The 15,682-nt window shown below is 47.1% G+C and overlaps 1 protein-coding gene across 7 annotated transcripts in view; it reads left to right on the top strand.

Moving 5' to 3' along the window:
• The window catches only part of LOC143843009 (uncharacterized), a 228,529-nt gene that overhangs the window by 151,233 nt on the left and 61,614 nt on the right, over window positions 1-15,682 (top strand). For 6 of the 7 annotated variants that reach the window (XR_013233425.1, XM_077348484.1, XM_077348486.1 and 3 more), the window contains 6 exons: window positions 362-484; window positions 2,017-2,139; window positions 4,109-4,246; window positions 9,627-9,749; window positions 10,379-10,501; window positions 15,281-15,454. Coding sequence is in view for 6 of the 7 variants with exons in the window: in XM_077348484.1 (XP_077204599.1) it covers window positions 362-484; window positions 2,017-2,139; window positions 4,109-4,246; window positions 9,627-9,749; window positions 10,379-10,501; window positions 15,281-15,454 (804 nt within the window). In the remaining variant the exon portion in view is untranslated. The remainder of the gene's footprint in view (window positions 1-361; window positions 485-2,016; window positions 2,140-4,108; window positions 4,247-9,626; window positions 9,750-10,378; window positions 10,502-15,280; window positions 15,455-15,682) is intronic. The other variant, XM_077348485.1, reaches the window with a different exon arrangement.

Raw genomic sequence — 15,682 nt, 5'->3', positions numbered from 1 at the left:
GAAAGCTAAGAACATCATTAGGGTAGTTTTTTTTTAAATCTCCCCAATTCTTTCTCTTTTTTGCCACTTGAAAAATACCTCCATGACCACAAAACCATTGCACATAGTGGCTGGCTTTGTAATACTTTAAGGAAGGTTGAAGTGTCTGACAAATGGATTGCTTAAATTCCTGGTGGCAAACCAGTGGAATAAATTTCTTAAGAGAGAAAATATTGTGATGTTGCAGAAGTTGTTGCACGTGGTGTCAGTGGGAGAGGCGCCATTTATTTTGTGTGAGTGTCTGTGTTGCTGTTGGTAATAAATCTCATGTGAAATATTCATGCAGGAACTTTTTTTTTTGTTTTCTGGTGTTCGCTTGCAGGGATTGACCCCTGTGCAACCGGAAACGGGGGTTGCTTACATATCTGCCGAAACGAAAGTGGTCTCGCAAAGTGTGAATGCTACTCTGGATATCACCTTTCCGTAGATGGGAAGTCTTGCGCAGGTAAAGAACTATTTGTTAAAACCCAAAATAAAAACGGAAATGTCAAATGCCGTCATCTTCTATAATAAGTGTAGCTGTAGTGTGTACTAGAGCGGGGGTAGTCAACCTGTGGTCCTCCAGATGTCCATGGACTACAATTCCCATGAGCCCCTGCCAGCATTTGTTGGCAGGGGCTCATGGGAATTGTAGTCCATGGACATCTGGAGGACCACAGGTTGACTACCCCTGTACTAGAGCATGATGTCTTGTCAGGTAGGAACGTAACGTAAATTTCTTCCCAGTCCTGTCTGTCTCCAGGGCTCCAAGCAGAAGGCAGCAGGCGGCACTTCAGTGATTTTTGTAACTGCCCACATCCACCCCAGCTTCTTTTAAGAACATTTGGAGTGAGGTAGTCTATGGGCCTCTTGTGGCGCAGAGTGGTAAGGCAGCTGCCTGAAAGCTTTGCCCATGAGGCTGGGAGTTCGATCCCAGCAGCCGGCTCAAGGTTGACTCAGCCTTCCATCCTTCCGAGGTTGGTCAAATGAGTACCCAGCTTGCTGGGGGGTAAACGGTAATGACTGGGGAAGGCACTGGCAAACCACCCCCGTATTGAGTCTGCCATGAAAACGCTGGAGGGCGTCACCCCAAGGGTCAGACATGACTCGGTGCTTGCACAGGGGATAGCTTTACCTTTACCTTTTAGTCTATTTGATTCTCTTTCTTCAAAAGAGATGGGGAAGATTAAGTGTCTGTCCTTTTCTTTATTCCGGCATCCTTTCTCCCATAGTGGCCAACTGGATACTCCCAGAATGCCTTCAAGCAGGGCATGTAAGCCTGTGGTTATTTAGAGATTATTGTCCCTGAACACAGAGATCCCATTGAGGCATTGTGGCCATGAGCCACTGATGGATCTGTCCGCTAGGAGCTTGTCATCAGCTTTTAAAGTCCCACCCTAGAAGGGGGATCCCCGGTCTTGTTAAGCACATGGACACTTTTGGAATGTTGAGAAAGGATATCAGGCACCACCCAGAAATGGCAGCCGTGGAAGGTGGGCACAAGTTTTAAAATGTGGTCTTTGGTGGGATTTACAAGATGTGGAGAGATTCTAGTTTAAGCGTCATCTAGAGATGTTGCATGTATTGTTTTCTGTGGTCTTCTGGAGCACCTCCTGCTCCAGTGAGGTAGAAGGTAGCCTGATTGTCTCTTTACTTTGGGGGGGGGGAAGAAGCAAGTGGATGACAGGAAACACACTGGCATCCAAGAACTCTGAGTATCTCTGCTCTGCATTTAGGATCATTGCTCTAGAGCAGGAGTAGTCAACCTGTGGCCCTCCAGATGTCCATGGACTACAATTCCCAGGAGCCCCTGCCAGCAAATGCTGGCAGGGGCTCATGGGAATTGTAGTCCATGAACATCTGGAGGACCACAGGTTAACTACTGCTCTAGAGTATGCCCAAGACACTAATACAGTGTACATCCATTCAGTTTGGGGGAAATTCCTGGAAGGCTCCACAGCAAATCTGATGCTTCCCTCCAACTCTTTTGTCTACTAGATGTAGATGAATGTGCCGAGGGGATGGCCAGGTGCACTCATCGCTGTGTGAACACTCCAGGGTCTTTTGCCTGCATTTGCAATCCTGGCTTTGAGCTTGGGGCGAACGGAAGGCAGTGTTATCGTAAGTAGCCTTTCTGCAGCAATGCACTGGGGAGATGGCATGCCTTTACTTGCCTGTTGCTTCGCTGAAGAGCCAGCATGGTTGGTGCTCTACAGATATTGCATGCCTCAATGTAAGTTAGGTGCTCAGCTTTGTAGAAGGGCTCAAGCCACAGGTTTCTGTGGTCATGCACACGAATCCGAAAACTGGGACTATGCCCCTGCATTCAAGAGGCAGACCGTGCTTCTGATTTCCCTTTGAGAGATGAATTGTAATGTGTCTGAGAGTTCCTGGAGCTACCCAAAGAACATGTTCAGACTACTGATTTTTATATTGGATATTTCTTTCCGACTCTCTTTGCCTCCATGGTCCTCATTTTACATCCTGGATGCAGCCGGAAATTTGAAAAAACTCACCTGCACCTCATATGTGCAGGTCATCATCTCTCATCACTGGCTTAAGGCTGTAGTATGATCTTAAGACATCTATCAGTCACCCAGCTCAGCCCCGAACTCCATAACAGTGAAAATAATAAGACAATTGGAAATCCAGGGCCATTGAATGCATTGACTGCCTCCACCAAATTGGTGCTCTTTGATTCTTTTCTCCTCCTGAGTAACGCTCTTCAAGAGGGAGTGGTCAGCATAGAAATGCTTCCCAGTCCAGGGTGGTGAACTGCAAGGGAAAGTATAAAAGTACTAGGGGCAAAGCCCGTTTTATCCAGGAATACAACAGACGCTAGATTGTGAGAGTGGGAAAAGCAAGTTAGGAGTTGTTGATTCTGGATGGAGAAGTGGCTGCATGGGTGTGTGGTGTGGGTTGTGGTAGTGTGGCTGGGCATGAGGGTGTGTGATTGGAGAGCTTTGTGGCACGGACAAGCAGTCAGGAGGCTTAGCAGGTTGTACATCATGGGGGGTTTAAAGGAGGAGGAAGGTGTGCAGGCACTTTTTTGGGGGGGAGGCAAAGTGCCAGGGAAAGTATAACAGTATTTTAGCTCAGTGAGGAGCTTGCTAAAGTTCATCTATAAGCCAAACTTACCTGATGTTAGGCTATTTCCAGGGGACCTGTACGTATAAACCGCTCTGAGCCTTCGGGGAGGGCGGTATATAAATATGAATGAATAAATAAAATATTGCTCTTTTACCTTTGTAGTTTATGAGGGAGGAGCTGGACTTTGTTGTCCAGCTGCTGAAGAGCTGCTGAGACTGGGAGGTGGTTGTTGTCGTTTCTGTAGAGGTCAAGTGGCAGCAGGTGCAGAAACCTGGGAAATTTAGAACAGCAAGTTGCAGAGAAGATATCCAGTATGGGGTATGAACAGCAGCCTTAATCCCCGACTGCACATGACCATTCACTATCCAGATACAGTATATACTTCGGGCATCTCTGTTCCATCTCCCTCCTTCGCTCTCCAAAACACAGTCTTGTTAGTACTGCTTGTTTGTTCATTCGACCACAATGTAACTTCTTCCACAAGCCTGGAAGCAATGGCTTCATGTGGGCATGATGCTCCAGCCCCCTCCCCTAACTCTATGATAAAACCATAGTGTTTTGCGGGAATCCTAGTGCCACATCTATGCAATTAATGTCGCTCGCAGGGTCATGCCGGAAGTGACGTTGGGGCATCAGGCCACTGCATGTTGATGTGTTCCCAGGCTCGTCTCATCAGATCTCAGAAGCTAAGCAGGGTCAGCTAGTATGTGGCTGTGAATACCAGGGTCATGACATAGAGGCAGGCAATCGCAAACCACGCCTGAATGTCTCTTGCCACAGGGTCACCATAAGTCAAAAGTGACTTGACCGTACTTTCTATCTCTGTTTACAACTAGTTGCTGGCATTTTATTGGTGAACCTGTCCATCATTGCAGGATAGGGATGGAGAATGCCACACATGGTGAAATTCTGTTGTTCTGAGCAAAGCTACAGGAGTCTCTGTAGAGTCCAGACCCCTTTCTTTTGTTTATTGACAATGATTTGTTGGTTTTCCTGAAAGGCATTGAGATGGAAATCGTCAGTAGCTGTGAAGGCAACAATGGTGGTTGTTCCCATCACTGTGAGCATTCGACCAATGGACCGCTGTGTTCTTGTAATCAAGGATATGTCTTGGATTTGGACGGGAAGACATGTACAGGTGAGGTACAATGAATTCCACCTCAGTCAGAAGGAGACTGTGGCCTGAGGCCTGGCGCTTTGTATATCACTGTTTATTTAGTGTCATGGCTATTTAATATTAGTGTTTAAATATATTAAATAGAAAAGGAATGTTTCCATATTAAATATCATTTTCTCCAACTTCAGCTCCTGTCACAGAACATAGAGTCTGTAAGACATGCATTCATCTAGGCCAGGGATTCCCAACCAGGGGTCCACTTCTAACTGCCCAACAATTTCATTGAATGCCATCTGTGTCCTAGTCTTCTGCGAGATGGAGAAAAGGCTCGTTTTTGCCATTTTCTCTCCCCTATGCATAATGTTAAGAACTTCTGTCATGGGTTAAATGAAAGCCTGGAGCTGTTATTACTTGTTTGAGATAAAAGAGTGCCAGATCTCCACTGTTTTGGTTCAAGCTCTGGCTCTTTGGGAAGGGTTCAGACAATGGTATTTTACAGGTCAACTATAACTGGGGTCATCAAACCCCGGTCCGCAGCCCGGTATCGGGCCACTGGCAGCTGCACCTGCCTCCCCCCCCGGCCCCCCACAGCGAGAATGAAGGGAAGAGGTAGGTGCGGCCACCGGCATGCTGGCGATGCAAACGCGCATGTGCGCAGTTGCCGCGCATGCACGTTTGCACCCCCTGGTGGCGAAAACGCGCATGTGTGGCAACTGCACATGCGCGTTTGCACGGCATCCAGGCCATCGGGTCTCCCCTCACCCCTGGAGGCGGTCCCTGACCTCAGAAAGATTGGGGACCGCTGAACTATAACACATCCAAACACTTATCTGTTCATTATAATATTTCTAGTAAAGCCTTGGAGGAGGAGCTGGCCTCATAGCTTGAGTGCCACTCAGCGCTTAACACCCACTCAAGGCAACTGCCCCTGAGTGCCTCCTCTTCCAACTGGCATGCCTGTCTGTTCTGCGACCAGCCAATCGTCTTCTGTCCCCCACTCCTGACCACCCCCTCCTCCTTCCACTTCCCTTGGAGGCTGCAGATCCCTGCTGCGTGAGAGCTCCCCCTGCAGGTGAGTCCTCTTCCCAGGGGCCTCCAGCCTGCAGCCTTTCCAGGTTCTTGGGGAAGGGCGAGGCCATCTGCAGAGATCTTCCACCACCACCCGCAATCTAGCACCCGTTGTATTCCTGAATGCAACAGGCTTGGCCCCTAATATGTTTTATAAAATCATGTTCTTAACTATGTCTAAGAAATAAATCTAAGAAATGTCTAAATGTGCAGACTTCCTCTGTGCTGGAACTGCAAAAGAATTCCCTGAGCCCAACATTATATGGTTTGATTTTTAGCTCTTGAAATACTGCCTTGGTTGTTTTCTTTTAAGCTTGTTCCCCTGTATTTTAGATGTGTGCTTTTTAAATTTTTGCTTGTAAGATTTATATTTACCCACATTATTATTTCAGATAGCCCTGATGAAGCATATGTGAAATGCTTAGGGGGTCTCAGAGTTGAAATTAATTTTTCCACTGCCTTTCTTTGTTTTTTAAATCCCTCTTGGGAGCCTTGCATACTCATAGGCATAAATTTTGAACTCCAAAATTAAATTTATTATTAAGGGAAGAGGCATTTCCCTCTGTCTGTCCTGAATTCTGTTGTCCGACAACTTCACTGGGAGCTCCTTCCCGAGTTCTAGTATTACGGGTTCTATTAATCTGATCAATTTCTCTACCCTAGGCCTAATTTTATAAATCTCTATCAAGCCCCCCTCTCAGTTGCCTTTCCTCTAAGCCAGTGGTTCTCAACCTTTCTAATGCCGTGACCCTTTAATACAGTTCCTCATGTTGTGGTGACCCCCAACCATAAAACTAGGCAAGTGTTCTTTCACAGAAATTAAACCGAAACTGACGAATGGCTTAAAGATCCATTGTTCATGATTGTATATAAATTGGTTATAAATTGTATATAAATTGGCAGGCACCTTCAGGAGTAATGGGCAACAGTGGCGGCACCCCCCTCCCCCAAGCTGCTCACCCTGCCACGACCCCTGTGAAAGGGTCGTCCGACCCCCAAAGGGGTCCTGACCCCCAGGTTGAGAACCACTCCTCTAAGCTGAATGGTTCCATACTCTGAAGCTTTTTCAGCTTTGCAACTCTGCCCATAGAATCCAGCAAAACTAACCAAATGAAAACATCTGCCCGGATGTAACCAGTTGTCCACGTTGAAGCTGAGGTTACTTAAGTAGGATGAGATGGCAGCGGATACAGACACATCAGCAGAGGAAGTTAAAATCTAATATGGGAGGGGGAAGGAAAGTATTTTCTACTAACTGATACGGAACAGGCTTCTAGGCACGGTAGGCTTTAATAGAACTGGGGAAGCTTTGATATGATCTGAAATATTACCTGGGAGCCTTTTTGTGACATTTTCAGAGGAAGCAACATTGCCAGTTCCAATAACCCGCATTAATCAATTTCACGCGGGCCTCTAACCTCCACTGATTGATTACACACTTCTCCTCCTCCTCCTCCCCCTCCCCGTGCTCTCTCCTTGTTGACTGCATCCCCTAATAATGTTAGCGCCCTTTCCAAGGTTAATTGCCACGCTGACCTTTTGCTTTTCTGGTTGCTTCCTTTGAAGGCATTCTGCAAATTCAGCGCTGGGCCAACTACCTTTCAGATAGCAAATCTTTGGGATCAATCTGAGACTCTTTCTGCCTTGTTTCTTCATAATGGCTCAGCAGTTTTAGGACGTGAGCCGTGCCAAACTAGAGCAAAGTCAGGAGGTGTCACAAAGTCAATGAGTTGTCAACGATTACTGTAGCTTTCCTTTCTCTTTAACAATGGGGGTTGCTTTGCAAAATGCATATTCTGGCTTTTTTGTTTTGTTTTTACTGAAAGCATGTCCTTTAAATGAATCAATCTGGAAGATCGCTTAACCTGGTTTAGTGCCGAGCTTGCCCATGTGCCTTCACCCTTTCTTCTCTTCCACTTCCCATTATTTATTTATTTAGATTTCTATACCGCCCATTTCTTTGCAGCTCTGGGCGGTTTACACAGAACATTATAACTTACATGGAACATTACATAACATCAAAACAACTTTAAAAAACATCAAAAGATTACAAGACCACAATTATAATATAATAACAATTAACAGTAACTTTGGGAGAGTCATGGGCAGGTGTCTGGGGGGATTACACCGATAATGCCAGTTGCCCATGGAAAGTGAACGCAAATGCATGGGTTAATCTGAGTTAATTCCCCCACCCCGCCTGGGATTCTAAACGAGAGATTAATCCCGGTTTACAATGCTATAGGGTTGCAAGATCTGAGTTGGGAAACGCTTAGAGATTTTGGAACTGGAACCTGAGGAGCATGGTCTATTTGTACTCTGCCTTTTAACTCTCAAAGGAGTCTCAAAGTGGTTTACAATTGCCTTCCCTTCCTCTCCTTACATTCTGTGAGATGGGTGGAGCTGAGAGAGTTCTAAGAGAACTTTGATTGGCCCTAGGTCACCCAGCTAGCTGCACATGGAGAAGTGGGGAATCAAACCTGTTTTTTTCACCAGATTTAGAGCCCACCACTCTTAACCACTACACCAAGCTGGCTGGTTTGAGAAGGAGAATGACTTCTGTGTGGTGTAATACCATATTATTCCAAATTGGTCATTTTCTCCAGGCGAACGGAATTTTGTTGCCTGGAGATGAGTTGTAATAGTAGGACATCTCCATCCATTACTTGGCAATTGAGAAAACCTACAATGGTGGCTTGTAGGGAGAGAACTACCTCAGGGTAACGTGTACCCACATTCTCTTGGCACCAAGTGACTGGAGTTAGTTTCTACCAGGGGTTCTCTGTGGGGGGAAAAAGGGGGAGAAGGAAGACAAGCGTGAGTGGGGAGTAGACAGGCTGGCCATATGCTCATCCTAGCTTGATGTCGGTTAAAAAACTCCACCATAGTTTTCATTCCGTTTTAACTAATTATGACCACATTTTCATAGAAGTTAAAAATATATATTTATAACCTGACCTTCCCCAAAAGCTCAAGATGGGTAGCAACGTGTGTATAATAACAATAAATACTCATCGTAATCGTAACAATGAAACACATTCAAATCACTCATTCCAAAGTCATTCTATCTTCTGGCGAGAGGGTAATATAAGCTTGCTTTGAGCAAAGAGGCCAGGATTTCTATATTGTTCTTGGCCTCAACCATCTGCCTGGCAGAACAGCCCAGTCTTCCAGGTCCTGTGGAACTGTCCTAAGTCCTGCAGGGCCCTTATCTCTCCAGGTATAGTGCTCCACCAGTCATATGCACTCATAGCAAATAGATTCCACGGAGCAATGCCTCATTCACACATTACTGTATACAGGTTGTAGCCAGGGCCCCCACCTTGATTCTGGTCGCAGTCACGCTTGAGTTGTGGGTTCTCGTCAGTTCCTGCATGTGTGATACTCCCTTTGGATCAGGACAATGGCACCCATGGAGACAGAGCTTCAGCCTCCCGCCCTGCTTTATTTATTCATTTGATCACATTTATATACCGCCCTCCCCAAAGGCCCAGGGTGGTTTACATAGAATGAGAATAGAGGAGTTATAAATCATTAAACATGGAACAACATTTTGGTCTGTGACAGTCCTAGGGGTTGCAATATTTGGCCAGTTGGGCAATCTTGTCTGTATACTTAACCATTTCCCAAATTGTTCCTCTTTCAGATCAGGTAAATAGAATGTAGAGAGGGCTCCCCTTTTCTATGTGTGCCTCAGTTGCAATCCACACTGGGCACTGGGCATGCATAAACCCGCAACTGAGACCTAAGCCTCAGGGGAGGGCGGTATATAAATATAATAAATAATAAATAAACTCACATGTGACTGTGACACAGGGAAGGGACCCTAGACCCGATTTGTGTGTTCCACAACTTGTGGTCTCTCAGCCTTAAACCCCTTCCTGAGTGTGTATGTTCACACGCAAGTTTCTTGAAGAGCGAGCCTAAGCAAGTCACATTTGATTCAATGAGCCACATTCCCAAACTGGTCCCCTGACAACTACATTGGGACCCACTACTGCTCAACAGGAGAGGTATACCAAAGGTAGCATGAGCAGTCAAGTCAGAGATGATTCATAGCAAACTCTTTAAGTTCCACCTCTTGGGCCTTTCAAAACAGGAGATGATCAGAAGCGTTTTGCCATTGCATTGCTGTGCATGGCACCCCCAGTCCTGTTGGTCACCCACTCAAGGACCAACCCTCTTTAGCTTCCAAGTCTGATGAGGTTGGGCTATCAGAGAGGTGAGCGCCTATTGGAGTCTTTCTGTAAATACTTCAAAACCTTGCTCACCTGCGCGTTGCATTCTTTGCTTTGTTTCTTCTCTGAATGTTTTCTTTTCTTGGCTCCTGCAGACTTGGATGAATGTGACACAGGAGATGCCTGCTGTTCACAGTTCTGTGTCAACTACATTGGAGGTTACGAATGCAGCTGCAAGGCAGGATTCCAGCTTAACCTCGATGGCTGCAGGTGTGATGGTAAGCACTTAAAAGTTTCTCAGGCACTGCTACCCTTCACCCCAAAGGCCTTTTGCAGACTTTGAGAACAGGAGATTTTTTGAGTGATTTAACCATGCTCGTGGAGTCTGCTTGTCAGTTCTAGGCACCATAAGCAATGGTGATGTCCCTTTCAGTATTTGTAAAGATGGAGTGTAGAAGGAACACCTCTGGCAGCCCTGTTAATGTCACTATAAGTTCCCTGATGGAAGAAAGATGGGATATAAATGTATAGAAGACAGCCAGCATGTCGTTGTGGGTTAAGAGTGGTGGCCTCTAATCTGGAGAACCAGGTTTGGTCCTCCACATGTCACCATGGAAGTCAGAAGCCACATCTGATCTGGCAAGTTTGTGGAGGACACAAGGTCTATAATGTGTTGGCAAGCCTCAGAAGTAGCGTGAAGCAAACAAAGGATCTTTGATGCCATTTGTGCTGTTTTCTCTGTTCTGCTGTGCTTTAGCTTATTGTCTGATCATGGGTTGTTGTTGATTTGTAGCTGCCTGAAGGCTTGCAGGAAGGCAGAGCATGCCCTTAGAACGCCCAGCTCTGCTTCACTTCCTCCTTGTTCTCGGATGTCTCCTTGCCTAACTTTGCTTCATTTATGTTGTAGACGTGGACGAATGCCTTGCTGACACCCACGGTTGTGACCAGCGCTGCATTAATTCCTTGGGCTCCTATGAATGCACGTGTGAGGAGGGGTACCGCCTGGCCATCAACAGACACTCTTGCAGCTGTAAGTAATTCCATTGAGTCAGGACGGTCTTTCTGAATGCAAATTTGAATTATTTTCCAGGAATTTAGAAGCTATAATTGGGAATGATAAATGGAAACCGGAGCATGTTAAGGGCATATAGTCTTGAAAAAAATAAGGTCCCTCTTGAGAGATCTTGTTTTCAGTCAAAGGATTCAGGGTCAGTCCCAGTTTTTGGAGGGGCCTGGGAAGAGAATGCCCAGGGTCACCCTCCCCATGCTTTCTGCTGTTTCACCTGTTTGCCCCTGCTTGCACCTCTGCCTCCATCTGCCATCCACTTGCAAGCCCTCCCACAATCTTCATTCACAACCTCACATGCCTCTGATGACACAGGTGGCCAAGAGCACACATGGGGGAATGGCACACTGGGGGAGCAGGGAGGTGTGGTAGGAGTCATGAGTAGGCTCCACCTGCAGCTCCACCTCGGGGCATGCTGATGCCAACCCTCTGCTATATGTTGCTGAAAGCCTAGATGTATTGCGAAACTACATTCCCAAACCAATGTTGTAAGTGTGAGAAACCAACATTTTCACTTTAGAACATTTCTACCAGGGTTGTTCGTTTAAGGACTAAGATGTAATCTAGGTTGCAATATATTCGTTTTAAAGTGCCTTTTTGTGTAAATGCTGGCTTTTAAAATTTCCTTGTGTGTTCCCTTTCCAGCAAAATGCGTCATCTTCGAGTATTGCAGGCCTTTGGTTCAAATGTCACATGTTAAGTTATTTGTGCTCTCTTTGGCTGTGGCCCAGTGGTGTGCCTGTCACCCAGAAATCAATGGGATTTAAGGCTGATAGATAGCTGCTTGCTTCGTAGGCATTTCTTAAAGAAAAGCTCTGGTTACCTGTGCAAGTGACAAACAGCCTATCTAAATGCTTTGTTTTGCAGGGCACCATAATTAGCCTCCTTAAGATAGGTTAAGCAGTGATGCGTGAAATCTCACATTGTTGCTTGACAAGCAATTGAAGGGTGTATTCAGTGCATGCACAACATAACGCAGGCAACAAACAAAACACCAGCATACTCAAGAAAGCCTTTCTGGCAGAGTTCTCCATGTATCTGGTACAGGTGATCTTTGCAATTGTTAACACCACGTATTCCAGATTTTCTTTGCCTAAATGAAAATGGGAGGCATACTTCATGCATGCACCCATAATGATTTGTTGATCATGTGTTTCAGAAGAGAACTACCTGCCTTTTAAGGCATTCACCCCTTTCTTTCTCTGTGTTGTAGTAGTTAAGCTTGGTGTAGTGGTTAAGAGCGGTGGCCTTCAATCTGGAGAGCCGGATTTCCTTCCCCAATCCTCCTCCCACTGGGTGACCTAGTCTAGTCATGGTTCCCTCAGAGCTCTCTCAGCCCTACCTACCTCACAGGGTGTCAATTCTGGGGAAAAGAAGGAGTAGGTGATTGTAAGCCGCTTTATTATTATTATTATTATTATTATTATTATTATTATTATTATTATTATTATTATTATTATTATTATTATTATTATTATTGAATTTATTTCCCGCCACTCCCTTGCAGCTCGTGGCGGGTTACAACAGTATAAACCCCATAAAATACATTAAAACCAATTAACATGTCAATAGTTAATGACTACCTGGCAAGAGCGGCTAATCAACTACCCATTCCCCTTAGCAAGTGGAGAGGGGATACTGATGGTACTCATGTCTAATCCCAATCCTCAGGTCCCGGGGGGGCGTAGGTGTTAAGCCTAGTCTCAACCGTAAACCTGGCGGAAGAGCTCCGTCTTGCAGGCCCTGCGGAACGATGGAAGGGCCCGCAGGGCCCGCAGCTCTCCCGGGAGCTCATTCCACCAGGCAGGGGCCAGGACCGAGAAGGCCCTGGCCCTGGTCGAGGCCAGGCGTGCTTCCCTAGGGCCGGGGACGACCAATAGATTTTCTCCCGCAGAACGTAAAGCTCTACGGGGGGCATAGGGCGATAAGCGGTCCCTCAGGTATGTGGGTCCCAACTCGCGTAGAGCCTTGAAGGTTAAAACCAAAACCTTGAACCGGATCCGGGCAGCAATTGGCAACCAGTGCAGCTGCCTCAGCACTGGCTGGATATGGGCCCTCCAAGGTGTACCAGTGAGGACCCTGGCAGCTGCGTTCTGCACTAGCTGAAGTTTCCGGATCAAGGACAAGGGAAGGCCCGCGTAGAGCGAGTTACAGAAATCTATTCTGGAGGTGACCGTTGCATGGATCACCGTGGCCAGGTGTTTGGGGGACAGGTAGGGCGCTAGTAGTCGGGCCTGGCAAAGTTGGAAGAATGCCTGGCCTGCTACTCTTTTGATCTGCGCCTCCAAAGTTAGGGAGGCATCAATGATCACGCCCAAATTCCTGGCCTGGGACGCGATGGTAAGATGCGCCCCTCCCAGGGTGGGCAAGCGCGCTTCCTGATCCTGCCCCCTGCGTCCCAGCCACAGGACCTCCGTCTTGGAGGGGTTGAGTTTCAGACGACTCTGCTCGAACCATTCTGTCACCGCTTCCAAACATCTGGCAAATGGTTCCGGGGGAGAGTCCGGGCGGCCGTCCATGAGGAGATAGAGCTGGGTGTCATCAGCGTACTGGTGGCAACCCAGTCCAAAACTCCGCACCAGCTGGGCCAGAGGGCGCATAAAGACGTTAAATAATGTGGGGGAGAGGACCGCGCCCTGTGGGACTCCACATGGAAGTCTGTAGGAGCATGAGAACTCATCCCCCACTGCTACCCTCTGGGTCCGGTCCTGGAGAAAGGAGCGTATCCAGCATAAAGCTGTGCCCCGTATCCCCGTTTCGGCGAGGCGGTGGACCAACAATTCGTGGTCCACGGTGTCAAAAGTGGCCGACAGGTCCAGAAGAACCAGCACTGCCAACCCGCCTCTATCCAGCTGGCGACGGAGATCATCCAGCAGGGCGACCAGCACCGTCTCCACCCCGTGGCCAGGTCGGAAGCCAGACTGATATGGATCGAGTGCCGAAGTTTCTTCCAAGAATGCCAGGAGCTGGTCTGCCGCGGCCCTTTCGACCACCTTGCCCAGGAACGCTAAGTGCGATACTGGGCGGTAGCTGTCTGGGTCTCGCGGGTCCAGCATAGATCTTTTCAGGAGAGGGTGGACCACTGCCTCCCTTAACTGCTCAGGGAACTCCCCGGAATCCAGGGAGAGATTGACAATATCCCTGAGCTGGCCTCCTATCTTCTGGCCCCCTCCTTTGAGGAGCCATGACGGACAGGGGTCGAGGGGGCACGTGGTCTCCGTTGGGTAGTGAAAAGCAGAGTATAAAATAAACAGCTCTTCTACTTCCTCTTCCTTGTCTTCCTCTTTTTTCCCCTTCCTCTTCCTCTTTTCTTCATTTATACCACAATTTTCTCTCCAGTGAGGAGCCAAAGCAGCTGACATTGTTCTTCCCTTCTCTATTTTATCCCCACAACAACCCTGGGAGGCAGGTGTCAGGAATCAGGCTGAGCCCAGCCTGCAAAGTCCGTGATAAAGGCACATCTGAGATCCAACAGGCAGTTGAAATCCAAAAAGAGCTTTATTGAACAGAGTCTACGGAAATGCTAAAGCGAGCCAAGATCTTCCTAAGCAAAGATCTTGATAGTAACAGCAAACAATAGTCAATTCAGAACAGGTATAGGGTTCTCTCCATAGGGGAGGGGTACAAATGCATTTTGGCAGGAGAGCAAGAGGACACCTAAGGTGCTAAGGTTCTCAGGATTGCCAGATGGCTGGAATCTAATCGCTACAGCTACGGCCTTGTTAAGACTAGGCTGTCTATGCAAGGTCACGAATGGAGATTGATAAAATAACAGATGAAAACTCCTGCAGGGAAAGCAGGGGAGTCTTGGAGCCTGAAGACAGATTTACAGGTTTACAACCCACAACCTTGCCAGGCTTTGGGAAATGAAACCAAACAGGCATGAATCGAGGTTCATGACAGCAGGTTAGTTTGAGAGAATGTGACTGACTCAGGGTCACTGTGGCAAAGTGAGGATTCAAACATGGGCCTCCCAGAGCCAAAGCTCTGACCACCATGCCATCCTGTTCACCTGTTTGTGCATTTCTTAGGAACAATACAGCTGTGTAGAAATGCAGCAGAATTAGCTGCCTCCACCTTACCCCAGAGGAGGCTGATTGAAGAGAGGCAATGCCACAGGGGTGATGTAGGAAAGTACTTTAGTTCTCAGGGCACCTTTAATTAATGTGTCTCTCTTGGCACACTCTCAGTCCTTTTGCAAAACACTGGTGCCCTAGCATGTGATCCGGTAGTTGAAGCTTAACTAATTCATTCCCAGGACAAATTCCTGGAATTACCCATTTTTAGGATTTCTCTTAAGGCAGAGCTCCATGAGAGCTCCCCAGCCTTTCCCCTATATCTTGCTTTAATGGACTCTGCCATAAGCTATTTCCAGCATTGCTGTGAAAGCAGAGAACCAGCCACTTTCGTTGACCTGAGGGTAGCATTCTTTCATGGTTACCATACCTCGTGGCGGTTGAAGGTGTCATCAAGCTGCAGCCAACTTATGGCAACTGTGTAGGAGTTTCAAGGGAAGAGATGAAGTGGTTTGCCATTGTGCCATTGTGTACCTTGGTGGTCTCCCATTCAAGGACTAACCAGGGCTGACTCTGCTTAGCTTCTGAGATCTGACAGGATCGGGCCAGCCTGGACCATCCAGGTCAGAGCATTAATAACAGTGCAATTTATTTACAGATGTAGACTGTTCTGTATGTAACACTAGCATGTCATCGTAGTGAAAAAGAATTGTGTCTCTGCATTTAGTACTAGGTGGTGAAGAGTTAGAAGAGGAAGAAGATGAGCTGGAAGAGATCAAAATTCCCTACCTTCGCTTCCGGAAACTGCCTCAGCTCCTTCATTTCAGTACCTCATTTAATTCCTTCTATGAGGATCGGAACCAAGATATCCGTGGGGAACTTGTTCTAGAGCACACAGCAGGTGAGATAACTTTCTGAAAAGATCTTGGATTTTCAGACCAAGCACAGTAGTGGTGTTTCCATGCAGTGGAGGACCAACTCCAATTAGAAGAATGGCAGAGCAGGTAGCTCTAGTGCTAGTCTCCTGTTGAGTTGTTTGTGCATGTCTCAGGAACAATACAGCAGAGTAATGTAGCAGAAGCCATTGCAGATGCTCTACCATTGAACCATAGCAGAAGCCACAATGTAG

Source organism: Paroedura picta, chromosome 8 (genome assembly GCF_049243985.1).
Source record: "Paroedura picta isolate Pp20150507F chromosome 8, Ppicta_v3.0, whole genome shotgun sequence".
NCBI classification, from domain to species: domain Eukaryota; kingdom Metazoa; phylum Chordata; class Lepidosauria; order Squamata; family Gekkonidae; genus Paroedura; species Paroedura picta.
The sequence above is the reverse complement of the archived record's forward strand: the minus strand, read 5'-3'. Positions and strand labels throughout refer to the sequence as shown.